The 26,117-nt window shown below is 48.7% G+C and overlaps 1 protein-coding gene and 1 long non-coding RNA gene across 10 annotated transcripts in view; one reads left to right on the top strand and one right to left on the bottom strand.

The window, feature by feature from the left end:
* LOC113247056 (uncharacterized) overlaps positions 1 to 3,175 on the top strand; it is a 22,709-nt gene extending 19,534 nt beyond the window's left edge. For 5 of the 8 annotated variants that reach the window (XR_008956972.1, XR_008956976.1, XR_006408391.3 and 2 more), the window contains one exon: positions 1,384 to 3,175. This is a non-coding gene — a long non-coding RNA (uncharacterized LOC113247056). Of the gene's footprint in view, positions 1 to 465 lie in introns of all 8 variants that reach the window. The other 3 variants (XR_008956971.1, XR_008956974.1, XR_008956975.1) reach the window with 1 other exon arrangement.
* SNAP29 (synaptosome associated protein 29) lies at positions 1,352 to 26,117 on the bottom strand. Of its 2 annotated transcripts, XM_026487865.4 has the most exons (5): positions 25,640 to 26,117; positions 18,303 to 18,499; positions 11,690 to 11,775; positions 9,139 to 9,237; positions 1,352 to 4,603 (listed from the first exon to the last, which is right to left on the bottom strand). In XM_026487865.4, the coding sequence occupies exons 1-5, from the start codon at positions 25,874 to 25,876 to the stop codon at positions 4,446 to 4,448; spliced, it is 777 nt and encodes a 258-aa protein (XP_026343650.1). In that variant the 5' UTR covers positions 25,877 to 26,117; the 3' UTR covers positions 1,352 to 4,445. The 2 variants fall into 2 exon arrangements, with proteins under 2 accessions (XP_026343650.1, XP_057161720.1); XM_057305737.1 differs by having other exon boundaries at positions 1,352 to 9,237; positions 25,640 to 26,079.

The raw sequence follows: 26,117 nt of genomic DNA, 5'->3' as shown, positions 1-26,117 counted from the left end.
AGTGCATGATCAACTTTATGTCCATTCTTTCCCCATAATGTAAAACTTGCAAGCATCATTCTATATGCTCTGGAAACTTTCCATAACTGCAACTGTCTACCGTCACTGGGGGTGAGCCACAATTTATTCTATCATTTCCTTAGTGAGGTGGTTTCCAGGCCTTTTTGCTCTTATAAATAATGCTGCGATTCATCTTTATGGTCCTTTCAAAATGCAAATCTGGTCGTATCACTCTCTTACTTAGAATCTGATGTCAGTCTCTCCCTGTCGTGGAAGGTCAGTGTTCTCTGACTCCTTGATATGGCCCAGAAGGCCTTACATCTGGACCTGCCTACCTCCCTCATGTCCTTGCCCACCCACAACCCAAACTTAAGCCGTTCCTCTACTTGCAGCTCCCAGATGTGAGCCACCTGGATTTTTTGCTTTTGCTTCTTTCTACGTAACATCTCTTCCTTGTCTTCCCAGAAAAGTCTGCTGCTCTGTTCAGACCCTCAGCATTCCTTATCTATGATGCCCAGAGATGATATCCGCTAAGCCAGAGTGGCCTTTGGGATCCAGGCAGCCAGTCCACTGACAGATAAGATTCTCAAGATGGTCTAGTCCAGGCTCCAGGTGCCTCCTCAGAGCTTTCAGATCTAGAAGCAATTCCTACGTCTGTGGTCAGATGTGAAGGTGGAGGCAAGAGAGTGGAGCCAAGGCGAGGCTGGCCTGCTCTCCTTTCTTGGTGAACGACGGTGTTTAGAGGGGCCATGAGCCCTGATAGGATCCACTTGCAGAATACAGTGGCCAGCTATCCTTCATCCTCCCATCCCTAGGAGTACCTCGTGGCAGTCAATGGGATGGCCAACTATTACGGCCCCTCGGTCAAGTGCAGTCCACCATGTTTTGTACCTCCCATGAACTAAGTAGTTTTTACATATTTTTAAGTGATTGAAAAAAAATCAAAATAATCAGATTTTTGTGACATGTGAAAATATATAAAATTTAAATTTCAGTGTCCATAAATGAAGCTTTATGGGAACATCGTCACTCTCATTTATATGTTGTCTTTGGCTGCTTCTCCACTATGATGGAGGAGCTGAGTAGTTGTGACAGACAGGCCCGCGAGCCTAAAACACTGGCTCTCTGGCCCTTTACTGTTTGCCGAGCCCTTACCTAGACAGTGCTGCAGTGTGGTCAGGGAGGTAGGAGACAGATCGGAAGAGCACTCTGAAAGATGAAATGAGGGGGTTTCAAGAAGGAAGCTTGTTCATAGGGCTCAATGGGGCAGCGAGGCCCAACTATATGAAGGCTCAACATGGAGGAGCCCCTCCACCCGCTCTTTGAAAATGACTACGTGGGAGACAGAATCTGATTAAAAAAACTTCACATTTTATTTTACAGAATATGGTCACTTGTTGAGTTGAAGGCATGGAGCTTAAGAGCTGTTCTGATACAGACTCTGAACAAAACGCCTCCCCTCCACCCCCCGAGCACTTTTAATGACTGGCTCATCGTTCTGTACACAAGACATTTCATTATCAACCCTGAAGATGCCAACAACGGTGGTAACTTACAAATTCTGAGAAAAGGCCTATATAGGCAAAGTGTAAGAGCTTTTGTTTTTGTTTTTGACTAAATCGGTGTAGTGTACCCTTAAAATGACATATTCACAAACAGAAATTAGAAAAAGAGAAATTAAAATGCACTTAGAATTTTTTTCTTGCCACCTGAGTTAAATTCAGGTTTCCTTTCCTACAGAATGCAAAAAAGACAAGGCAACTCCACTGGCGGTACGTTACAGATCACTAGATGTTAGAAACAGTTTCCTCTGAAGGAAAATGCAGTTTTTAAAAGTTAGTAGCACACTTCACATAGAACCAACCTAAAGTTAGAAAAGCCACTTTTTTGAAGGCACAGTGTGTTTCCAGCTCGACTGTGGAAATAAAAACCTGTCTTATAGACCCCATCTGGCAAGAAGGGCGAGTTCACTGGTCTTGTCCGTGGTATCAAAGCCCACCCACAGCCAACTCCAGCCCGGGTACCTCTGAGTGTCTCCAGGAGATAGGTATGTCTAGTCTAGAGGACAGAATGTTTTCGTTTGATCGTAATCATCATGTGCAAAGATTCTGGAGGCTCCAGTTTTCCCTTTGCTCTCTGAAAATGCAAAGATGCTTTGCTTTATAAAGTAGAATCAACAACTGGTCCTTCATGGGCATGGGGGCGGGAGGGAAGACCCAGCAGAAGCAGCTCCTGGCCAGCATGTAGCTTGGAGACAGTTCCTCGGTCAGGGCCTTTGTGCAAGAGGGTCTAAACGAGAGTGAATAAAACACATGTGTCCAGTGTCAGAAGACACATTTCTAGAAGACGCTGTGCTTCCCTTCTATAGGCTTGGGGGGAGAAAGAAAAAGGAGGGGCAACTGGCTTCAGTGATCTAACAAAAGATAGGGAAGGGGTATGATATCCCGTGCTACTTTGCTTCAAGTCTGCGAAATCACTAATCTCGTGATGCAAATGGGAGGCTGTGGAAGAGAATGCCTGGCAGTGGCCTTTACATGTATAATTTGTTTGAAAAAAATAAGTTTACATCTGAGGTATAATGATCTCTATGAGCCCCTGCCTGATGATGACCAACAGAAACAGCTATCACGACATACATGGAAGGTGTCAGAAAAAACTAAAAACAATTAGTGGAGTGGAAATGTACACACAGGCTGCTCTGCGTTCTGGCTTCCTGCCGAAAGCCCCCCGAACTCATTTTGTTTGGGCTAGGTATAGGTTTAAAATTTTTCCTTTGTACCAGTTAATCAAGAGAATAGTCATGATGAGCTCATCTGATAAACGAATGCCTAATCTGACTACCTCTAACTGTGTTCTCACGTACTGGGATATTCGTAATGACATCCATGAGGCTGGAACATGATAGAAAGTTGTACTTGCCGATGGAAGCTGTCAGTATTTTGAGGAATGTCATGCATCACGGAACAGAACTTCTACAAATGAATCGCTACGTAAATACTGATGCATTGTTGTAGCACTTCGGCGACTTCCTTTCCTTTAAGGGACTTTGTTTATAGGCTACAGATCCAAAGTGGTGAAGGTCACACAGACAGCACCATGTGTAATGGTGAAACGCACTGTTGTTTTACATTTTCTGACCTAACCCATCTTATTAAAATTTCAACCGCCTTCAAAATATTGTAATTTGCTTTTTAAAAAGACAAGGGTCTTGTGGCTTTGATGATTCTGCTGGAGGTACCAACATAAAGACGTTAATCTCGTTACAGAAATCAATTTTAATGAATGTCACTTTACAAAGAATCACTAAAAAGCATCCATTAAAATTGATTTCTGTAACGAGATTAACGTCTTTGTGTAGAACAAGCTGGGCCAATTAAAATGATAATGTCTGGGTTTTTTTTTTTTTGAGACAAGTTGTTGTAGACAAGTCAGCATCATTTGTGGCATTCCAGTCGTCCAACTGGGGTGGCAGAGAACAAAGAGATGAGTCGAGTCATCTTGGTCAAGAAAGTCAAGAAGAATGGGTGGGAATCCCAGACAGATGGGGAGACCCCAGGCACTGAACAAACACTGCCATCCCTGAGGCTGGGTCAAGGTGCTCCCCAAAGGGGAGCAACACAGACTGGAGGCACTGTCTGTATGATGCTTCATTCCCACAAACTGTAGAGGGGGCCCCCCTGAATCAGCCAGCTGGGCAGCCTTGAGACAGTGGCGCGTCTATCCCTAACCTTGGACTGCGACCTAGAGGTGTGAATGCATGAGGAAGCAGGGCTCACCCAATTCCCTGCACATTTCCAGGCATCGCGGTGAGCGGTGCTGATCTGAACCCCTCCTACTAAAACGCATGCCAAGGATGGAGGTCCGGAGGGAAGAGGTGACATCTGTCAACCAAAGAGCAAATGCTGACACTTTCTGTTGCTCAACACTGATCCCTTTCCAGGGTGTTGAGAGAATCACAGGGTGAACCTAACACTGATCCTTTTCTAGAGTTTGAGAATTGCAAATGTGCTCAGTGTGTATGTGTGGGGGTGGTGGTGACTGGTAAGCCAAGGTGTGGGAAGGACCACCCCCCACAAACACAGAGATTGGTGGTTCCAGGATTGAAATTCTGCCCACATCTTTCCGTATGCTTATGAAAGTGAGAAGCGCGACTGTTCCTCTCACGCCGGCACGCTCATCAAAGGCCCAAGATATCCAGGGCCAGGCTACTGCGCTCACACTAAAACCCTAAGCACTCAGTTCAGAGAATGGAGAGGTGATGGCTCGAAAAAAAGTGTGACACACACTTCTCATAACGACATCTCCTAGGACCCGCTCTGTAATTATAACGTTTGCAAACACATATTACGTTACACACTAAAACAATATAAATGAAATCTCGGGGAGTTTAAAAGATGATCGTTGGGCTCTTTTCATCACAATGGAGTGGAGAGCCTTCTCTGTGTTTAAAGTTGCCTAACTTTTCTTTCTGTGCTCTTTATATTGACATCTAACTTGTCCACTTTGGTTGTGAGGCGGTCAAGAATGTCATCTTGCTCCTCGATTTCCATCTGCATCCCCAGGGCTATGTCCTTCAGCCGGCCTAGTCCCATAGATAGTTCATCTGTGGGAGAGGGAAAGGACATACAGGGCTGAGTGAAGTCACAGCATCGGGGCCGCGGCTTGTTCCGTGCCCGCTGCTCAGCAACATTCATATCACTGAGTCCTCTTTCTCATAAAACTCCAGGGCTTTGTTACGTTTTCCGAAACACGTGCAAGTAAAAAGAAAACCCGCTGACTCCATATAAAGTAATAAGTGCTTCATGTGAAAGCCACTCCTCCCCCAGATGTCCGCCAACAATAACCACTGTTAATACAGTGGTGTTTGTCCTTCCTGTGCTTTAAAAAATGCATATAGATCTACATAATTTTTCAGCTGCCTCTGAACATTCTAGTAGGTTGCAGCATGTTGCAAGATCAATTAGTACCCGAGGAAAGAGGAGGGGCCTGGAAAACACATTCCCTCCCCAGACCACAAGGTGAGTGGGACAAGTATGCAGGTAACCAACAGCCACCCGCTGGCCTGCCCTTCAGGAGCAAAAACCCCATGTAAGTGGGTAGGATGCAACAGTGCCAGCTTTCCTTCCGTCCACCTCCAGCTTCCTAAAGCTAGATCAAGCACAGATTTGGAGTAGCAAGCGTGAGGATCCCTATTTGGAAACACATCTGGGAGACAGACCCGGGAAGCCCCTGTCCAAAGGGAGCCCCCACACCCGGGCTGCTCCTGCCTCAGGCTCCCCCCTGGAGAAGGCTGCATCCCACCCCTCCTTCCACTCTGTAGGTGGCAAGAGAAATGGGTGCTTTGCCACCTGGAGTGCTCTCCCAGAAAACACATGGACTACAGATGTTCCCACCGAACCCAAATGCTGTGAGGTCCTGTCACCTATATTACAATAATTTACGTTTTCCTACATCAATTCATTCATTGCTACCACTTCTCAGATCCATGAACAACACATCAATGCTGCAAATGTCCTGGGGTAGGACATAACCTGAATCTGGCCCGCACCGTTTCCCTTGCCTGCCAGGAAGAAGCTGGGTACAGAGATCCCTGCGGTCCAGGGTCCCTTCAGAGATGCTGTCTGGGGCGAGCCCCATGGGGACTGTGGAGCACACAACTTTTGGCAAAGGTTCGGCTCTAGCAATAGGTTACATCACTACTGCCGACATTCAAGTTCACACGTGAGGAGTGAGAGTCCCACTTCCATGCAGGACAAGTGCAGTACAGGGAGGAACCCGGGTCAGCCCCACGGGGTCTGAGTTCAAATTCTGGCCCCTCTCCTGATCCAGGCTCCCAGATCACAGCTGAGGGGCACTCCCTTTGAGAGGAAGGCCCCGGGGAGCAGCCCTGCCACACCTAGCCACTCTGGGGCTGGCTTCCTGCTGAACTCATTCTAGTTCCCTCCCTAGGCTTTCCCACTCTTTGTAATAAATATTTTCCCTTTGTTTCGAAAAGTTTGAAAAATCAGCATCACCTCCGTTTTTAGGAAGGATAACGTCTGAAAGGACGTGGTCAGTCTTAGCAGTAGTGAAGGGCACACCAGGCAGAGGTGACATAAAGAGAACTAGGGTCAATGGGGGAAGAGACATGCTGGAGGCACTCTGGGGTCCCCTGATGGGGCTGCGCCAACTGCAGAGGCGAGCCTTGACTTAACCGATGCTGCCACGGTGAACTCAGGTAGTAAAGCCTCTTGGCAGGCTTCAAGACAGAGTGTGTGTGCGTGTGCGTGTGTGTGCGTGTACATATGTATGCCCATGTACACAGCGGGAATGGGGGGCATGCCCAGAGCTGCCTTCTGCCCTTTCACTAGGAGCAGCAGGCCAAGAAAGAGCCAGAGGGAAGAGAAGAGGAGGTGCTTCATAAGCCTTCTTGCAGCTGAATTAAAGATAAAACATTAAGTAAAGAAAGGTCAGAATACACAAATACTTGGCACTAGCCCCACAGATCTAAGCAGAACCAAGTCTGCTTTTTAAAAGTTGTCTTCAGCTCTATGCTTCTTGAATTTACTGACACCTGTGACCTTGCATTCCATGGAGAGTAAAGTCTGTGAGGTCACGCCAGGCCTCAAGGAGTGCTCTGGCAGTTGGGACAGAAAAGGACAAGCAATATACCGAGATTTAAATTTATACCGGTATAAATAATCTCGGTATAAATTTATACCGAGATTAAAAAAAGAAAAGTGTGATAAAGTAAAGCCACCAGACAAGGAAGCTGCCATCAGAGGGAGACCTGCACTACTCCCTGAGATAAAGGAAGGGGTAGGAGGTGCGGGGAGTGTGGTAAGAAGGAAGGGGCAAACTTGTGAAGGGCAGCTTGGCACAGCCTGTGTCAGTGGGCCCCATGGCTCCAGAGTGCCACCCCGGCCCTTCTCAGCATGCCCCACTGCATCCTGCTGGAACCTGCCTGCCCAGGCTGTACGTACCATGCCAACCACACCACCTGAGCCTCCCGGGGTGGGCTGTATTTACCCTTTCTCCCCACCTCACTCCGAACTCCAGACCCCTCCATAGGTCTCCCCACTCCCTCTCTCTCCAGCTGGCACCAGTGACAACATTTGGGTAGGGAAACCTTCAGTGGGGACGCTTTCAAGTCCCTTCGTGTGTCTCTGGAGTGGTTACATCTCCGCAGATGTATCTTCTGCCTGAGGCCTTTGGCTCTGGACGGCAGAGTCCAGAGGACCCACTAAAGGGGTGGCTGCCTGGAGCTTCCCTGGGCTCTGAAGGCAAAGGGCAGGCGGGGTTTGGGGTGGAAGCCTGCCTGGGTGGCAGAGTGTGGAGACGGGCCCTCTCCCCTGCTGCCGGGAGGCACTGGCCATGCAGGCCTAGTGCGACATTCACACGGAGGGCCGCAGTGGTGAGCTGCGGGGTGGGCAGATTACGGTTTTCATTTGTTCTTGCTTATATCTATTCTCTCCAATTGACGTCTTATTTCTACGGAGATCTCTCTTAATGCTCAGAAGGAGAATTCTTTTCCCTAATTCCATTTCTAGTAATCTAGCTACAAAATGCGGCCAAAGATTTGCTCACAGGAATGACCAAGGGATTATGTGCAGGAGCGAACAATGGGAATAACCTAAGTGTCCAAGAGCAGGGGGTGGGACTGCTAAGTGGTGCTTTTCAAAGAAATCTGGAGAGAAAACAAGTTTGGGGAAGTGTTCGAAATATCAATACAAAGGCAGGACACATACCGAATGACACTGTACATCTGACACGGCGCATCCACGTGTGTACAGATGTACGTGAAAAACAGAAGGAATGACACCACATCAGTGGCTACTGCTGGACAGTAGGATTCCAGGCGTTTCTTTCCTTGTGGCATTTACCTAACTTCATCATTTCCTACGATGAATCTAAATACTCAGGCACAAAGGCTAAATGTTGTTAAAAAGAAAGAGTATGGATCTGCCCGACGGGCCGTCATGTATCCGCTCCGGGCTGCTGGAATGGCCACTGCTCTGGGCGAGCCAGGGAAGGGGCCCCCAGGGTCCCTCCTGCAGGGGGAGAGGAGGGGGAAGACTGCGCACCGACGCTCAGTGAGCGTCACCACGGGCCTCGGTTTGGGCTCCAACTAGATACCTTTAGAGCAGGCGGAGATTTTACTTTGGGTCTCACCCACTTTGCCATCTCCCAACAGGGCTGGGGGACTGACGGCGACCCAGGTAACCATGGGGGAGGCTCCTGTTCTCGGGGTGAAGGTCAGAGGAGGCAGCACATTGAGACGCCACCTAGAACGAACTCGTGGAGCCGCTCACGCGCCTGCTCCTGCTGCCCACACATTCCCCCACTTGAACTTCAAGTAACTAGCTTCTCTCCCTCTGTTCAAGAACGAATCACAGAGTGCTTGCCTGCTAGGCCGGGGTACAGTGGTGACAAAACTGAAATAGTCCTGTGTTCCCTGGAATTTACAGTGTGGTCAGAAGACACCAGATAAGCCAGCAGGTACGTGACTCCAACAGGGCGCAGCGCCTTCAAGCCTGGCCTGCAGCAGGAGAAGGAGCCAGCCTTCAAACAGCGGGGAGGAAGGACACTCCGGGCAGAGGTGGGCAGGGGCGGGAAAGTACTCGGAGCCACAAATGACAAGGGCAGGAGGGGTGGACGGGCAGGCGGGGCCAGAGGCTGAGCAAGGGACCTGGAATACAAGGAACCCAGCTATGCGGCCCGTGTCCGCTGCAGTGGGCACGTGAGTGGCCAGCTCTTACCAGGTCAGGTGGTTCCCTATGGGATGTATGGGGGGTTGCTCATCTAACCCTCTCCCCCATCCTCAGAGGCAGGTTCTGTTCCTGTGCCCCATTCACAGAGAAATGATGACGGGGCTCTCAATGCCGCACCGTGCGGACTCTCAGGGACTCCTGGTCCCTGCTCTGTCACAGCCCAGATCAGAGGTGGGGATGGACAGAAGTGGACAGACTCCAGAGAGAGAAGGGTGAGACAGCCATGACCATGCTGGATTTGACATGTGGGGAGGGAGAGGCAGACACCACGGTTTGGTCCCGAGAAACTGCTGGCTACTGGGGTACTGGTTGGGCCCAGTGTGGGCTGTGAGGAACACAAGCGTCCTGGGTAGGTGACCTGCAGAGGCTGGCGTAGCTTCAGTCTTACCTAGATTACTGTCGATCTTCTGGTGACAGGCTCGAAGGTGTGGGTTCTTGGGGTAAGCCTCGGTACTCACGGCAGGACCGGCCCCTCCAGCGATGGGGTCTGAGTTTGGAAAAAAACACCGGGAGAATGGTTGGCTGATGTCTCTCGAAATGCTGCTTCACAAAATTTATCTTAATCCGGAAAATGGGGGGGAAGGAATGAGGCGGTGAACTGGGAGGCCATCCAAAGAGAAGAGTGCAGGGACGGCTGATGTGCAGGAGGGAGGAGCACTGGGCAGGCTTGGCGGGGAGGGAGAGGGGATCAAAGACCCTCAACCCGAGGGTCACCCAGTCAGACCCTGGCCACGCGCTAGGGAAAGAGACTCATAGAGACTCATATGAGAAATGATATGGGAGCGGAACTACAATGAGGCACCCCACACGGGGTCGTGGACAAGGTCTACAAGGCAAGGTTTAAAAAACAAAATAGCTATTCATGTTTCAAAAAAAACAAACAAACAAGGAGGATCTGAGGTTTTTGTTTGTTTTTCCATACTACATATTTTAAAAATTTAAATTCAATTAATTAACATGTAACGTATTATTTTGTTTCAGGGGTACAGGTCTGTGATTCATCAGTCTTATGTAATACCCAGTGCTCATTACAACACATGCCTTCCCCAAGGTCCCTCACCCAGTGACCCCATCCCTCCACCCCTCTCTACCCTCCAGCGACCCTCAGTTTATTTCCTGAGATTAAGAGTCTCTTATGGTTTGTCTTCCTGTCTGGTTTTGTCTTGTTTTCCTCTCTTCCCCTGTGATCCTCTGCCTTGTTTCTTAAATTCCACATATCGGTGAGATCAGATGATAATTGTCTTTTTATAGAAAGCAAAAAACTAATTAAATGATCGCTGACGTTAAAATAGAAGTGCCTACATCGTATTCAGTCATTTTTCTAAATGTACACTCTAGTTCTTTCAAAGTGAAAGAACCTAACTCTTCCCTAAAAAGGTTTCAAGTGACAGAAGCTAATAAATGAATTTTTATTGATTATAAAAAAATAAAAAATCAAAATCAAAATTGCTGTTATGGAAACAGAATCATGGATGACTTTCTCTTCTTCTAGAAATGTATTTCTATGCTGTCTTTCTGCTTCAGATACAAACAAGGAAACAATAAATGCTAAATAATGCACACTCGCCCCAAATCTTCCTTGAACTGCAGTTTCTAAATGCACACAGAAAAGCCCTATCATCCCGGTTTCTGTCTTCTGGGGGAACTTCTCTTTCCAGATTTGGTGTATTTCCTCCGGCACAACCTACTGAAGCCATTTCACACACACAGTGTCGATTTTTTTTTTTTTAAAGGCTCTTCAGTTACTACACACTGTGAAGATTACAACTTCCTTAGTGCTTTAAAATTATGTCTTTTGGGTGCAGGCCTCCTACTCTACTTCCTGAGGCTACGCTGGGCTTGGCTTTCTGTGGGCCTCATGTATTTTAGTTTTCTCTCATTTCCTCCCACGGCCTTCGTCTTTCCAGACTGAACTGAGGTGATCTCCATCTTTCCTGACCCCTGGCTCTTCCTCCGGCAGCCTCTCCTTAGCTGGGTCAACCACGAGAGTGGCAGGTTCCGGAGCGTCCAGGGCACAGCTGGCTTTCCTTGAAGGGAGCACAGGAAGCATTCGGTTCCTGGCACCATCCAACGTGCCTGGCCTTCCAGGGGTCTGCAGGGACTCCCAGGAGGCCGAAATTCCTTTCCAGATAAGGGGTGTTTCTGGGCCTATCGCTTGGTAATAAGAGGATGACAGGACACCACACACAATGGACCCTGCACACCTTGTTCACGCTGCTGCTTCTCCACCCCCTCAGGCTTTGGGGCTACACGGGTCTCCCACTGCTGTGCAGCAATTATACCAAGACTTATCCTTCTGTTTCGGGGCTCAGGAATCCAGGATGGTTGCACCGGGCTAAAGTCGAGGCGTCAACAGGGCTGTGCTGGAGGCTTTTGGGGAGAATCTGATTCCTAGCCTTTTCCCGCTTGACAGGTTGCCTGCGTTCCTCAGCAGGTGGTCCCTGCCTGCAGTTCCCAAGCCAGCAGCGGCACCCTCCGGTGTTTGACCAACTCCCCTCTGCCTCCCTTTCCACTTATAAAGGGGCCTTTGTGATGACACTGGGCCCAGCCGGTTAACTCCGGAGAATTTCCCATCTCAGGGTCTGCGGGTTAGCAACTGTACTTCCCCTTTTGCCACAGAACCCAATACATTCACTGGGTCTGGGGGATGACAGGTTATTTTGGGGAGGCTCTACCCCTTACCCCTTTCCTGCAGTTGTCTTCTCACTGCTGGAAGAGTTCAGAGCTACACGGTGGCAGGAGTCATGGTGGGCAGGCTCATTTTCAATGGGACACAGGCCCCCACTTCCTTATTCCATCCTCCACGGGGTGAGGGAAGAGCCATGCCATGACACACACACTTCCAAGTCCCTGGGAGTGGCACTGGGTCCCTGACACCCCGTCTGCCCCAGAGCCAACGCCGGAATCCAAGTGTGGCCGAGCACAGGTCCCCAACTGACCTGAGTCATTCAGCTTCCTGAGGTTCGGGTGGCTGGCCTGGTACTGTGCCTCCTGCGCTTTGCTGGTACTTATGGCTTCTTTCAATCTTTGGATAGAAGTCAAGAAAAGACAACATTTAGGAAGAGAAAATACCGATGACGATGCAGTCAGTCTTTTCAAGCAATGCCTGTGTGCGAAAAGCAAACGCCTCCTCTGACCAAAGCAGCGAGACCCATCCACAGCTCCTGGGAGGCCTGCCCGCAGCACAGCGAACGTCTGAGACATCTGCTTTAGAAGAACAGCCTCTGGTTAGGTTCCTCCTTCAGGAACACGAGAATCCCAGGACCGGGGAAGAGAAGCACATGAAAAGACCAAATGGGGACTTCAGACTGGTCAGCAAACCGTGGCCCAAGGGCCAAATCCAGCCCACCACCTCATTTTTACAGCCCCAAGCAGAGAACTGCCTTTACAGGTGACCAGTGGCAACTGACTGGATGATAGGGACACTAACTTTGAACCTCCATTAATCATTTCTTTCTTCTTATTAGGAGACCTATGTTACAAAAAGTGAACTCAATTGTTCCTCTTTTCACTTTTTTAATGTCATGATTAAAAATTTGTTTTTTTTCTTGTTACGTAAGTCCCTATCAAGTATCTTTGATTTTGCTTCCTGGCCCACAAAGCTTAGTCTGCCCACTCCTGCTATAGACAGGGACTTCTCTAGGTAACTCAGGAGATCCTCAGATTGTGCCTGACACTCCACACGCTCCTGCGGGCATGGCAGAGGCTCCCCCTCCCCGGAAGCTGGGCCTCCCTCACAGTCTGCTCTTCTCTACCCTGCTGCCCGGAGCCCTGGCCACGTCATTGGCCAAGCTGGAAACCAATCATTCTCCAGGTATGCCCCCTCTCTGCACAGCTCCACTCCCAGCACGCCATGCAAACGTCCTCTCTATGCCCCCACACATCCCCAGAATCCGGCCCCTCTTTCTACCTTGCCTCTTTATCCTTTTTTTTTTTTTTTAAAGATTTTATTTATTTATTCGACAGAGGTAGAGACAGCCAGCGAGAGAGGGAACACAAGCAGGGGGAGTGGGAGAGGAAGAAGCAGGCTCATAGCGGAGGAGCCCGATGTGGGGCTCGATCCCAGATCGCCAGGATCACGCCCTGAGCCGAAGGCAGACGCTTAACCGCTGTGCCGCCCAGGCGCCCCTTGCCTCTTTATCCTAACATGGATGAGCCCCTGCCCTTCCAATCCTTCCCCAAAGATGCCGGGCATCTTTCTAACATACCCTGCAGGAACCTCTCTGATTAAAGTCCTTATCTATTTTTTTATTTCTTGAAAGATTTATTTATGGGGCGCCTGGGTGGCTCAGTTGGTTGGGCGTCTGCCTTCGGCTCAGGTCATGACCCCGGGGTCCTGGGATCAAGCCCCGTGTTGGGCTCCCTGCTCATTGGGGAGCCTGCTTCTCCCTCTGCCTCTCTCTCTCTTCTCAAGTAAAAAAAAAAAAAAAAGAAAAAGAAAAAAAAAAGATAAGCAATAACAATTTAAAAAAGAAAAAAAAGATTTATTTTTTTATTTTAGAGAAAGACAGAGAGAAAGACAATGTGCACATGCAAGAGTGCAAGTGGGGGGAGGGGCAGAGGGAGAGAATCTTCAGAGCCTGATATGGGGCTCCAATCCATATCCCACGAGCTCATGACCTGAGATGAAACCAAGAGTCAGATGTTGAACCGATTGAGCCACCAGGCACCCCACTCTGGTTAAAGTCTTTTTTTTTTTTTTTTTTTTTAAAGAATTTTATTTATTATTTATTTGAGAGAAAGGGAGAGAGCAAGAGAGAGAGCACAAGCAGGGGTGGGGGGAGGTAGAGGGAGAAACCCCTACTGAGCAGGGAGGCCAAAGTGGGCCTGATCCCAGGACCCCAGGATCATGACCTGAGCTGAAGGCAGACACTCAACCAAGTGAGCCACCCAGGCGCCCCGGGTTAAAGTCTTTAATGGCTCCCCACTGACACAAGCCTGGACCCCATCAGGTTAAAGGCATTTTGGCCCCCTGTGCTGCAGCAATGTGGAGGACAGAGCAGAGCCTCCTGAAATCTGAGGATTTCATTACCCCTCATGGAGGGGTGCCTGGGTGGTTCAGTTGGTTAAGCATCTGACTCCTAGTTTCAGCTCAGGTCATGATCCCAGGGTCCTGGGATTGAGCCCCGCATCAGGCTCCAGGCTCAGCATGGAGTCTGCTTGATATCCTCTTTCTCTCTCTAAAATAAAGAAATAAAATCTTAAAAAGAAAAAGAAAAAGAAGAGTCACTAGAGGTCTAGAACACACAGCTGGTTTCTCTGAGCACACTTGTGAGCCCCATGTGTTGCCAGGCCAGTGTAAGCAGCAGATGCTTGCAGCTGAGCCCATTTCCCAGCCTACACACCCCAAAGCTGACTTTTTTCCTTTGTGCTCACATGTATATAGTAACACTTAAATGACAAAAACTTGGCTTCTTTGTGAAAAATGGCAGAAAAGCCATTTCTAAGGTGAGTGACAGAAATGGTTAAGGAAGAGAACTATAAGAAGAGTGGTGGCTCTTGGTCAGCAACCAAGTCTTGATTAAGTCAGAGAGTTTCAAATTTAGGGAGTGGTTAAATCTATGCTCTGAAGGGACCTCTTCATGAGTTTTATTTATTTTATTTTTATTTTTTTAAAAATTTCATTTATTTATTCATGAGAGAGAGACAGTGAGATAGGCAAAGGCAGAGGGAGAAACAGGCTCCCCGCAGAGCAGGGAGCCCAATGCGGGACTCGATCCCAGGAATCACGACCTGAGCCAAAGGCAGACGCTTAACCAACTGAGCCACCCAGGTGCCCCTCTCCATGAGCTTTAAATGGAAATGGGAAGCAGCAGCTTATGAAGCTTTGTCAGCAAGACCCAAAATGCTTTGCCAAGAAACAAAACTTCAGAGAAGGCCGAAGGGTTTGTGTAACAAGGATATAAACAGGATACATAGGACCTGACAGAAGTTTGATTAGGAGGAACTGATTTTAAAAGCTTTTACATCAGGGCGCCTGGGCGCAGTCGTTAAGCGTCTGCCTTTGGCTCAGGGCATGATCCTAGCGTTCTGGGATGGAGCCCCGCATCGGGCTTCCTGCTCCGCTGTGAGCCTGCCTCTTCCTCTCCCACTCCCCCTTCTTGTGCTCCCTCTCTCACTGGCTGTCTCTCTGTCAAATGAATAAATAAAATCTTAAAATAAAATAAAATAGGGGCGCCTGGGTGGCTCAGTCATTGAGTGTCTGCCTTCGGCTCAGGGGTGATCCTGGAGTCCTGGGATCGAGCCCCACATCGGGCTCCTCTGCTGGGAGCCTGCTTCTTCCTCTCCCACTCCCCCTGCCTGTGTTCCCTCTCTCGCTGGCTGTCTCTCTCTGTCAAATGAATAAATAAAATCTTTAAAAAATAATAATAAAAAATAAAATAAAAATAAAAAAAATAAAAGCTTTTACATCAAATATCCCTGTATTTATGGAGTAGGGGTTTTGACAGGATTATAAAGATTTACTCACTTTATAGAAGCAATTACACATTACAGTGATTTTTGCAAGGGTAGGGATTTGGGAGCTCACAGATAGCTTTGCAGGCCACACCTCAGTGTCAAGAGCCTGCTGGGCTCCCACTCTAGAAACAGAAGCCAATGCCATCACTCGTCCCAGCTCATCCTGTGCTTTGACTGCCACGTGCCTGCCACTTTCCCCTCCTTTAACTGGCAGGCTCCCATGTAACCCTGACTCCATGTAAAAGGTTGGCACCTCAGTTGCCACGGCCAACCCCCCCCCCCCAGGGCCTCCACTGCATCACTGCTGACCATCTGCCTCCCGTGTACCTTCCAACACACTGAGCTCTCTCCTGTAGTTTTGTCTTCCGGGACAGGAATGAGCCTGTAGAACACGGGTGCTCGGGCCCCACGAAGGAAGGAACCCATGCAAGGCCACTGGAGGAGCCTCTCCTACAAGGCCGCACGGATCCCTTCAGTGCACCTTTGGGGAGCAGTTGAACTAGAGCGTGTTGCTTCATTTACAAGTTTTCCTTTCCTGCATTTACGAAGTGATGGCAAGAACACTCCAGCTGACTGGGGCTGATCTACGGGCAGAAGGCTAGGTGGGGCACATGACATCAGGCACCAAGAGGCCCACCTCGCTGAAGTCAGTCTGGCTGCTTCACTCCTGGGAAACCTCTGTCAGGAAGGCCTTGAGTTTTCAAAATGTTCCCCCCAAAAAGTAAGTTGCCCTGGGAGCCCCAGGACTTGAAAGGCTTTTATAGCATGATCAGGGTTGGGGGGGGGGCACGAGCCCCAAGAAGCCCTTGGGAAGTGGCATGTGGGACACAGAAAAGTGCCAATCACAAACTTGTCAGCTTCCCACTTCTCCAAGGGCTGGCTCTGCTGCTGAGCTCATGTAATGTAGATGTCTTAATCCAAAGCAAATGGACATCTAAACTTTCTTTGATAACACATAAACCCAAAAAGGAGGATACAAAACATCCTTCTGATTTGTAAACTGCAAAACCAAACCAAACCAAACCAAACAACAAAAAACATAAAATCCCAAAAAACCAACCAAATAAACAACCCCAGAACCTGCCCCAGTTGGGGGGAAAGTGACAGGTATTTGATATCAGGGTCAAGCTGGAAAATCAGGGCTGGATGGTGATTATGACTAAGCCACAAAACAAACCAACCCTCCTGACCTTGGCTAGTGTATGCACAGGGAATAGCCCCCGGGCCAACCAACACCTTGTTCCCCTTCCGCGCTTTCCTTTCCGTAAATCCCAGTAATTCGTCTTGTCTTTCTGCTACACCCGCAGTTCCTTCACCTACACTTCTTTCTCCCCAGAGCCACTGTGACTTGGAAATAGTTTCCCAGTTTCTTCCCTCTTACACCCTATGTCCTAATCGGTGGTGGCCACACAGGTGTATACACAGGTAAGCAGTTACCCGTGTAGTGGAAGTGTCAACACACACTTAAGATGTGTGCACTTTACTGTACATCAGTTATGCACTTAAAAAAATTCCTCTTGGGGCGCCTGGGTGGCACAGCGGTTGGGCGTCTGCCTTCGGCTCAGGGCGTGATCCCGGCGTTATGGGATCGAGCCCCACATCAGGCTCCTCCACTATGAGCCTGCTTCTTCCTCTCCCACTCCCCCTGCTTGTGTTCCCTCTCTCGCTGGCTGTCTCTCTCTGTCAAATAAATAAAATCTTTAAAAAAAAAAAAAAATTCCTCTTAAAAATCGTTCTGTATTCCAAATTTAAAAGATAAACAGAGAGGGGCGCCTGGGTGGCACAGCGGTTAAGCGTCTGCCTTCGGCTCAGGGCGTGATCCCGGCGTTATGGGATCGAGCCCCACATCAGGCTCCTCCGCTATGAGCCTGCTTCTTCCTCTCCCACTCTCCCTGCTTGTGTTCCCTCTCTCGCTGGCTGTCTCTATCTCTGTCAAAAAAAAAAAAAAAAAAAAAAAAAAAGATAAACAGAGAGACCCGTGTCATAACATTGTGTCAGACATTTCTCTGGGTTAAAACCAAATCAACACTGTGACTGCAGCTATGAAAACACCGAGTAAGGCAGGGGAAACAAAGTTTTGAGTTTTTGTGCTATGGTAAGTAAGGTATAGAGGTTCTATATATGGCTATGTTTTTACAATAAAAAATAAACACAATGGTCTAAGATATGAATAGTAATCTATTTTAGCAGAAACTTGACTCTTTGTACACATGGTATTTAAATACCTGCTCAAATTACATATATGATTTTATTATCTAACCAAACTTGAGAAAAATAATCACTAATTTTAAAATCAAAGTTAACGGCCAGACTGGATTAGATATGGAAATGTTGGATATAAAGACTTTTTTTTTTTTTTAAAGATTTTTATTTATTTGAGAGAGAGAGAGAGCACAAGCACAGGCAGTGGCAGAGGGAGAGGGAGCAGCAGGCTCTCCGCTGAGCAAGGAGCCCAATGCGGGGCTTGATCCCAGGACCCTGGGATTATGACCTGAGCTGAAGGCAGATGCTTAACCTACTGAGCCACCCAGGTGCCCTGGTGTCTTTACTTTTTAAAGAATTTTTAAAATTCTGTGAAGCAAGGCACATTTATACTGATTAAGCTTTCTGAAGTGACTATTCTTTCAAATTACAGTTACTGGGGGCGCCTGGGTGCCACAGCGGTTAAGCGTCTGCCTTCGGCTCAGGGCGTGATCCCAGCGTTATGGGATCGAGCCCCACATCAGGCTGCTCTGCTATGAGCCTGCTTCTTCCTCTCCCACTCCCCCTGCTTGTGTTCCCTCTCTCGCTGGCTGTCTCTATCTCTGTCGAATAAATAAATAAAATCTTTAAAAAAAATTACAGTTACTGGAGCAGTAATTTAATTTACTGGAGACCCAATTTATGCAGACTGGCTGTCAATCAAATGAACATCATCAGGAGCGCTGGAGAGATGTTTCTTGTTTCAAAATGCGTGAGGACGAATCCCTTCTAATGAATAACTTACAAGATCTTGGGTCCCTAAGGCACTAGAAGTGGCTTTAAAGTCCTGACCATTTGCACTAAACCCCACTTTCAGCTACTTCGTATCTGGACGGCTGAAGATCCACTCACCTGCTATTGGCCTGGGACGTGAGGGTGCCGTTCTGCTCAGGTGGCGTCTCTGCGGGTTTGGATCTGAAGTAATTGACAAAGCCCCCAAACATGCTCTTTATGCTGTTGATGTGCTTCTGGCTGGTCTTCAAATCTTGATCCATCTTGTCCACCATCTTCTCTGTACGTTCTAAGACGCCTCGCTGACGATCGAGCTCCTGGGGAAAATGAGAGGTGATGGCATTACACCATTTAGTAATTTTCCCCTCTGCAGGGGACCACACACGGCAGGTTTGTCATGAGCCCTCAGAGAGAGAGCACGTGTGGGGACAGACGCTGCCATTTGTGAGGGGAACATCATCCCTCTGACAACACATTCCTTTGCCCTTCCCTGTCCTGCCTCTACTGGCTTGCTTTCGTATTTGCTCCCGAGTTCTTTCCCTCCTGCCCACACGAGGCTGGCTCACAGGACCATGTGAAGATTCACAGGGCCTGGACTGGCGGCACATCCTCTAGCCCTTCCCCTTTTCTGCCCCCAGGCACCTTACAGGCTTTGACCTGGCACTGCCCCCATGGACTACGGCTCCTGTACTCCCCCTTTCCACATATGGGGTTTCCACTGGGTCACTGGAGCCACCTGGCCCTGGTCATGCCTTCAAATTATTTCACAGGCTAGGTGCTGGGTCCTTTTTCGGCCCTGTTAATATTTGATTCCAACTCACCCATAGTTTCACCTTTAAAACCTGTAACAAAGGTGAGTCTGTCCCAGGCCTTTGTATATGCTATTCTTTCTGCTTGTAATGATCCCCATCCAGATACTTGTACGGCTCTGCTCCTCATTTAATTTAGGTGTCTGCTCAGAGGCCACTTCCTCAGAGAAGTCTTCCCTGAACACCTTCTCTAAAGCAGAACACCTTCCACCCTCAACCCACCCCTCTACACCCTCAATCTACTTTAGTTTTTAGAGCATGCAGGCTCCACGAGGCAGGGACCCGCTTTGTTCACTGGGTCCCCAGTGTCTCACTCAGAGCAGTGGCTCACTGTAGGACTGCAAAAGGACAAGTGAATGATGCTCTGCGGCCATGGGGACAGCCTGGACCATACTCCTCAAGAGCTGATGGTTCTGGGGGCGCCTGGGTGGCTCAGTTGGTTGGGTGGCTGCCTTCGGCTCAGGTCAGGATCCCAGAGTCCTGGGATCAAGCCCTGAGTCGGGATCCCTGCTCAGCAGGAGTCTGCTTCTCCCTCTGCCCCTCCCCTGGTTCATGTTCTCTCTCTCAAATAAATCAGTAAAATCTTAAAAAAAGAAAAAAAAAGAAAAAAAAAAAAAAGAGCTGATGGTTCCGATGGTGGATGTGAACTCGCCACCACAGCTCCACTAACACCTTCCTTTCCTTGTGTCAAACTTGCTTCGGCCCCGACCTCACGCCATTCCAGCCGTGTTCCTTCTCTGTGATCCACCTTTCCGGCCCCGAGACTCTCCAGCTTTTCCTGTTTACTTCGTGAGGCAGTCCCTGCCCTCCATCACCTTTTGAATCTTCCAGCCCTGCATCTGTGGCTCAGCAGTTATATTACCTGTGGCAGATATCTTTAGAGATTTCTCTCTTAGTCCCTTAAAACAGAATCATGAACAATTCTTGAATAAACGCCTCCAACAACTGAAGGATAAAAACGAAAATATATACAATGGGTTTATTAGAGTCCGTTTTACTTACAAAAGCATTAGTAGAAAGCTTTTAGAACATTTAGGGACCCACCATGTAATCTAAGCTCTCAATGTTTATAGCAGATGAAATTTTAAAATATAATGTATAGGCAGAAAACAAAAAATCTTGTTGGAAATACACTTAGAACTGCTGAGCTTTATAGCTTCAAATGTCTAATTGTTTTTCACCAGCTCATGAGACATTTCTGAAGAAACCATCAGGTTCTTTTAAACAAAAGGAAAATTTTTTCTGGACCGCGTCATTCTTGCAAATGCCTGGACTGTATCAAAACTTCTGAGAGCTCGGTTTTAGAAGAAAAAAAACCCCAGAGCTGCTAATTTATCTAGAGTTTCTCCTTCTTCCAACACCTCAGGTTTGTCATCTTCATGTCCATTCTGAGGTAAGTCTTTTCTGAAATAAGGCAAGGCTCTAAATAAGGATTAAAATTATCTTCTCCAGCATTTACCTGTTTTTTGAGTTGATATATTGCCAATAGTCCAGTCCCACCAGCTTATTTCCCCTGTTGCAGAAGATGAAGAATATGAAGCAGGAGAGGTACGTGGCTGGCTGGGGTGGGTGCTGGCCAGGGCTCTGTCACACTAAGAGGCAGGTCCTCGGCCTCCCGGACAGTGAGGTCTCTCGTGGTGGCTCATCTCACCAGCCACCTGCCCTCTTGCTTTGGCCTCCCAACCTCAATTTGGAGTATAGCAGCGGTAACAAGTAGGTGACAAAACCTTCCCCAATTCACAGTGGCATCCTATTTTCTTCTGTTCACAAGTGACACAGTCTCTCAAACTCCAAGTCTGCATCACTCTGCTGACTTGGTAAGGAAACCAAATGTCTGCCTTAGATGTTACGATCGAAGTGAAGAGAAATCCGTGAGGCTGGCAGGCCAGGGAAGTGAGTGCTGTTCTGGTCTCTGGAAGTTTCTGTCAGCTGGAAGGTAATGTTCACTGGAGGTGAGCTACTGGTCAGGAGGCCAGCAGAGGAGGAACTTCTGCTGAAATCCATCCCTGCAGGCAGAGGAAAGGACCAGCTCCAAGTGTTTGTGACCTAGTTCAAACTAATGAGGAAGGAGGGCTTGGTGGAGCAAATACCAAGAGTGCGAGGACGGGAAGGACAAGCTAGGCGGATCCTCCACCAGCCATTACAAAGGCAGGCCTCAAACACTCCAGTCCCCAGGCATCATCCTGTCCCCCAAAAGGGAGGCCATGCATATTGTCATTGGTTCCTGGGAGAATGGAGGTCATGGTGAGACAAGGGTGGCTATGAGGGGAGGGAGCTCCAGAGAGTACCCTCAGTGTAAAGGGCCAGCATGCAAAGGTCAGATGTTAGCATTACAGGTGATCCACCTCCCTCTGCCACCTTGAGCTCTAAAAGGAGTTTTCTAAAGTTAAATAGGAAAAAAGAAAATGGTTAGAGAAAAGATCTGGTTGGGCCAGTGGTACTATGCTGAGGAATAGCACAAAGAGAGGGGGTGTCTCAATTCCCCTTTGGTTTGTGGTTCTTTGTCAAACAGGGATTCCTGATAGAGCAAGAGAATGCAAAAGACAGCTGAAGACCCTGTGAGGGTATACTCTGTCCTACATGGGGCAACTTCTGGCCAGAGAGATTACATCCCTGAGCCCTGTGAGGATGTGAACACATCAGGGACTCCCTGCTGATAGAAAACACACACAGAAGGACAGAGGTGCTGCAAGATATCCACCAACAGATATTACTCTGCCAGCCACTGTTCCAGGCGCTAGGGATTCAGAGGCGAACTAACTAGCCCCAGATCTCTGCCCTGACAGAGCTTACAGTCTTGGTGGAGGGCTCAATGAATCAAGTTTCATTTCACTTTCATTTGCTGACAACACTCTGGTGCTGGGAATCCAGAGTGGGGGAGGCAGAAAAAAAAGCTATCCTACACATATACAAAATGGCCACTCTGCCAGGGTAAGCCCCTCACAGGGACTCCTTGCCTGGCTTAAGGGGGAGTCAGGGAGGCTCCCCGATGGGGTGGCGTTGAAGGGGAAACTGAAAGCTGAGAAGTTAGGTAGGCAAAGCGTGGGGGTGGGGTAAGAGAATGGGGCAGAGGGAGGAGCCATGTGTGCAGCAGCCCTGGGCAGAGGGGCAGCTGGGGGAACTGAGAGAGGAAGAGGAACCTGAGCATGAGATGAGGGAGCAGGCACGATGCCAGGCAGGACCCAGCAGGCGTCGCAGAGGCAGCAGTGGCCACCAGATCCCAACTCCAATTCATAGTTGATACGTCTCATAAGGTCAGTTGGGCCTGGTTGTCTTCCCTGACCAAGTCAGGCCCTGAGATTCTGAAGGAAAATGTCAGTACTAAGGTTCCTGTACTGAACTCGTAATTAAACTCAGGTATCAAATAATAAGTAGGTGGAGGTCAATCCGGAGTCAGTAAGCTGAACCCAGAAACTTGAAATTCATCTTCATGTAGCTCCCTTTCCAGTGAACACACAAGCGTAAGTGCTGGTGGGGACACAGGAGCACAGAATATGCTCAAACTGGGGCTCTGTCTCACTGCAGTAGTATGGAGTGGATTCAAAAACACAAATGAAAAAACCACAAAGGGCAAAGGCGGTAATGCTGGCGCTCTTTACTGCCTGTGTGCAGGCTGACCTGGGGCTCACTAAGGACTAACTCGGCAGGCCTGGGCTGTCCACACCCTGCATGTTCCAAAGAAAGGCCTTGTCTGGCTCCCAGCCCTTATACTACCCTGATAAGAGTATCTCTGTTTACCTGAGTCCTTAGGCTAGGCCAGATAGTTTATGCTAACAGTGTGCTTTAGGTGGGGGCCTTCAGCCCTAAGCCTGACCTCTGAAGGGGTTAAACACTAAGGTCTGCCAGTCGGGGTGGTCAGCCATGCCTACACGGTTGTGTGATGGCCTACCAAACACCACTCCCGTCCCATTGACGTTACTGTGCCAGCCATTCGGGCCCCGGCCGAACATTTATTGTTGGACTCCCCCGAAACGAGACCTCAGGAGCATGCTCAGCTGCCAGAGGGACAAGGAATACTTGAACTCTGGGCAGGCATGTCTCCACAGGCTTGCCCAAAGGTGCAAACAACCCAGATGACTATCATCAGAGGGCCGGCTACATAAATACAAGCCATCTATTCACTAGAACATGACACAGCCATAACGATAATAACAAGATCAGTGCATTATATACTACTAGAGGGTAAGCTCCAAGCCTATTAAAAAATGTACAGACTAGAATATACAGAATGCATCCACTCAAGTTAAAATTAAAAAGAAGAAGAAGAAAAAGAAAAAGGAAAGGACTATAGCTATGACTCTACCCACAGAACATCCCCACAAGGACACTGAAGGAACTGATGGTAACTGGCTGCTGTGGGAGCAGAGCGGTGGGGTAAACTTCCTACCCTTCTGTACATTTTAAATTTTGAACTATGTGATGAGATATCGCTTCACAAAAGCTAAATCTTGGGTAAAAGAAAGAATAAATAAATCACACTTGTGAAACAGAAGAGCTGAGTGGCCCACAAGTCTCTCCATGGTCCTGGACTGTGCTTACCAGGCCAGTTAAGTACGAACTGCTCTGCTCTAATGCTGTCCCTTGGCAGTCATGACCTGTGGCTAGACTCTGTGGGAAATAAACCTGGTCAAGTTTCACAGGAGGAGGACGGCTCTCCTTCACTAAGGATGACCTAAGTAATTTTCCTACTTCTGCCAAGCTGGGACTGAATGATAACTTCCCAAACTAATATTTGTACATTCTTAACTCTCTATAAAAACCTATCATGTTTTTGCACAACTCAGCGCTGGGTCTCTAAGGAGGGAGGTTAGCAGGTGACTCGAGTCGGCTGGGGGCCACACTGTACACTGAGTGGCAGGAAGAGCTCACTAACCCCAGCCCCATTCCCACCCTCATGTTGACTGGAATCAAAAACTGATTGAAAGGCAGTGTGGAGAGTACAGAGTAGGGTGGGGAGGGGGTGCTGACAATTCCAGCCTCCTAGGGCCTCTGATGACTGGGAACTGACTCAATCCGGGAAAAATCCAGTGTCACCATACTGATGATGACAGTGCCTGTCACCTGCCCAGTCATGATCATACTATACCTCTCAGAGCAACACCAACTTGGCCCAGTCCAAGCCTCACAGGCCTGAGGTACCGCTCTGCCTCTGTTCTCACTGTCCCCCTTGCATAGAGAAAAGGGCCTGTGAAATGCACGTGAAACCACTCACCTCTAATATGTTTTTGACTCTCCTTCCCTCTGAAGGACAGACTTTCCCCTAACCTCCTAAGCTGCCTCCTCTGGGCCCTTTCTTTGAACATATTCTGTGTATCACTTCCCTACTGGAGCCCAGTATCTCTGGTGGTGGGCCAGTGTCTTTGCACCGCTCCTCTCTGCCCTATGAACATTCTTCCTACCCTTCCTCCTCTCCCTCCTCCTCCTCACTCCTGTCTAAATCTTAGCCTTAAAAGCCAGATTCCATTTCTCCTCTGCCATGACATCCTACTTCATATCATTCTGATTTCCTATTTCATTTGTTCTCACTGTTTCCAGAGATGTCCCTTCAAATAGTTCTTCCTTGGCTTCTTTGGACCTGGGACCCTCAAGTAACTCCTCCGCTAGGGCCCTAAGGCCTTAGGCAATCTACCCAAATCTTAGTCAACACTTGCCATTTAGACTCACACATAGGAATCCAGTAGATACAAGACGTAAGAACTACAGCTAAACTTCTGTTTAGGAAGGAACCCAAAGACAGGAAAATGAGCCAGTGAGGGATACTGTAACAGGTAGAAGTGGGGAAATAAAATAACCATCAAAGTGGCAATGGGGATATGACCCAGATGGCTATTTGAGAAATTAATCAACATACTACAAACTGCCCAAGACTGTAAGTGATCAGGTTAGAATGAACTCTGCCAGAGAAAAGAGTTACAAAGAGACCCATTGGAGGAAGACAATACTTCAGCTTCCAGTACAAAATTTCAAAGCTACAAATGCTTTAGATTAATGTTAGCTGATATACCAATGATCTACTATTACATTTTTAAGAACTTAAAAACAAACGCCCAAACAAAACCATTTCATTAGTAGGCTGAGAAAAAAATGTGGTGCCTAAGAAAGAACAATCTTCACTTAGGGTCCCTGAAATCTCCCATGGGTGGAAAGACAAACTGACAAAGGTGAATTGGAGAAATGGACTGTCACAAACCATACACTATCTAGGACATTTTCATTTGGATCTGGGAGGTAAAAGTAAGGCCCTAGACTTGACCAAACTTGTGCTATGGCTTTCTAAGCAGCTTCCCAGACAGACCTCATCACGTCTACGGGCGAGGTGGAGAAGTGGTCAGTGACAGGGAAGAACGAACACAAGGCCCATTTGCTCTGACGCTTCACACACCAGTAGGCACAATCCTCCCCCATTCTGGGTCACTCGGAGAGGGATGGTTGAATCTCTGGATCTGGGATTCTGAGCACGTAATTATATGAAAGAAACAGACACTCCATTTCCCTAACCCGAGCTCAGCTAGTAACTAGGGAATATTACTGGAGGCAAACTGCCTCTTTCAAGTACTCAAGACACACACCTCTTTGTATAGCTAACGTTTCTTGACCTCGTGTGAAAATTCAGACTGGTCGGGCTGTCCTGCCCTGCCCTAGACTCACCTCGGCAGAGGCGACGCCGACCCTCTCGGACTCGTATACGAGGGACAGGGACCTGTCGGAGCTGGCGACCGCGGCCTGGGCCCTGCGCATCACCTCCTGCCGCAGGTACTGCTGCCTGTCCACGGGCGCGCCGGGTCCATCAGGGAGGTCGCGGTCGTCCTTCCACAGCGTCGGCCGGGGACCCTCATCCTCCGCATCGTCGTCGAATGGATTGTAGCTTTTGGGGTAGGCCGACATGGTGCCGGCGCTCGTCTAGGTATGGGCAGGAGAAGGAGGACTGTAGCCAAGACGAGGAACGGCCTTTCCGGGCCCGCAGGGGTCCAGGCCAACTTCCCGAGGCTTCGGGAAGCGCCCACAGCTCTGCAGCCCAGCAGCTCCGCCCGCCGCAGGCCAGGGCCGCGCTACGCCCCTCCAACCCTCCGGTCGCGGAGAGAACTCCTTCCGCCCGTCTCGCGCGGGAGGCCCCGCCTCCGGAGCT

The sequence above is a fragment of the Ursus arctos genome, unplaced genomic scaffold, assembly GCF_023065955.2.
Source record: "Ursus arctos isolate Adak ecotype North America unplaced genomic scaffold, UrsArc2.0 scaffold_34, whole genome shotgun sequence".
Classification (NCBI taxonomy): Eukaryota; Metazoa; Chordata; class Mammalia; order Carnivora; family Ursidae; genus Ursus; species Ursus arctos.
This window is presented reverse-complemented; position numbering and strand designations above follow the sequence as displayed.

Bases quoted from the DNA above. Each gene is read 5' to 3' on its own strand.
- SNAP29 (XM_057305737.1), bottom strand. From the start codon at position 25,876: ATGTCGGCCTACCCCAAAAGCTACAATCCATTCGACGACGATGCGGAG. The intron at 18,500-25,639 runs GTGAGTCTAGGG...CATTTTCCCCAG, and splicing joins TCGGCGTCGCCTCTGCCGAG to GAGCTCGATCGTCAGCGAGG. The intron at 11,776-18,302 runs GTGAGTGGATCT...TTCTATCCAAAG, and splicing joins ACGTCCCAGGCCAATAGCAG to ATTGAAAGAAGCCATAAGTA.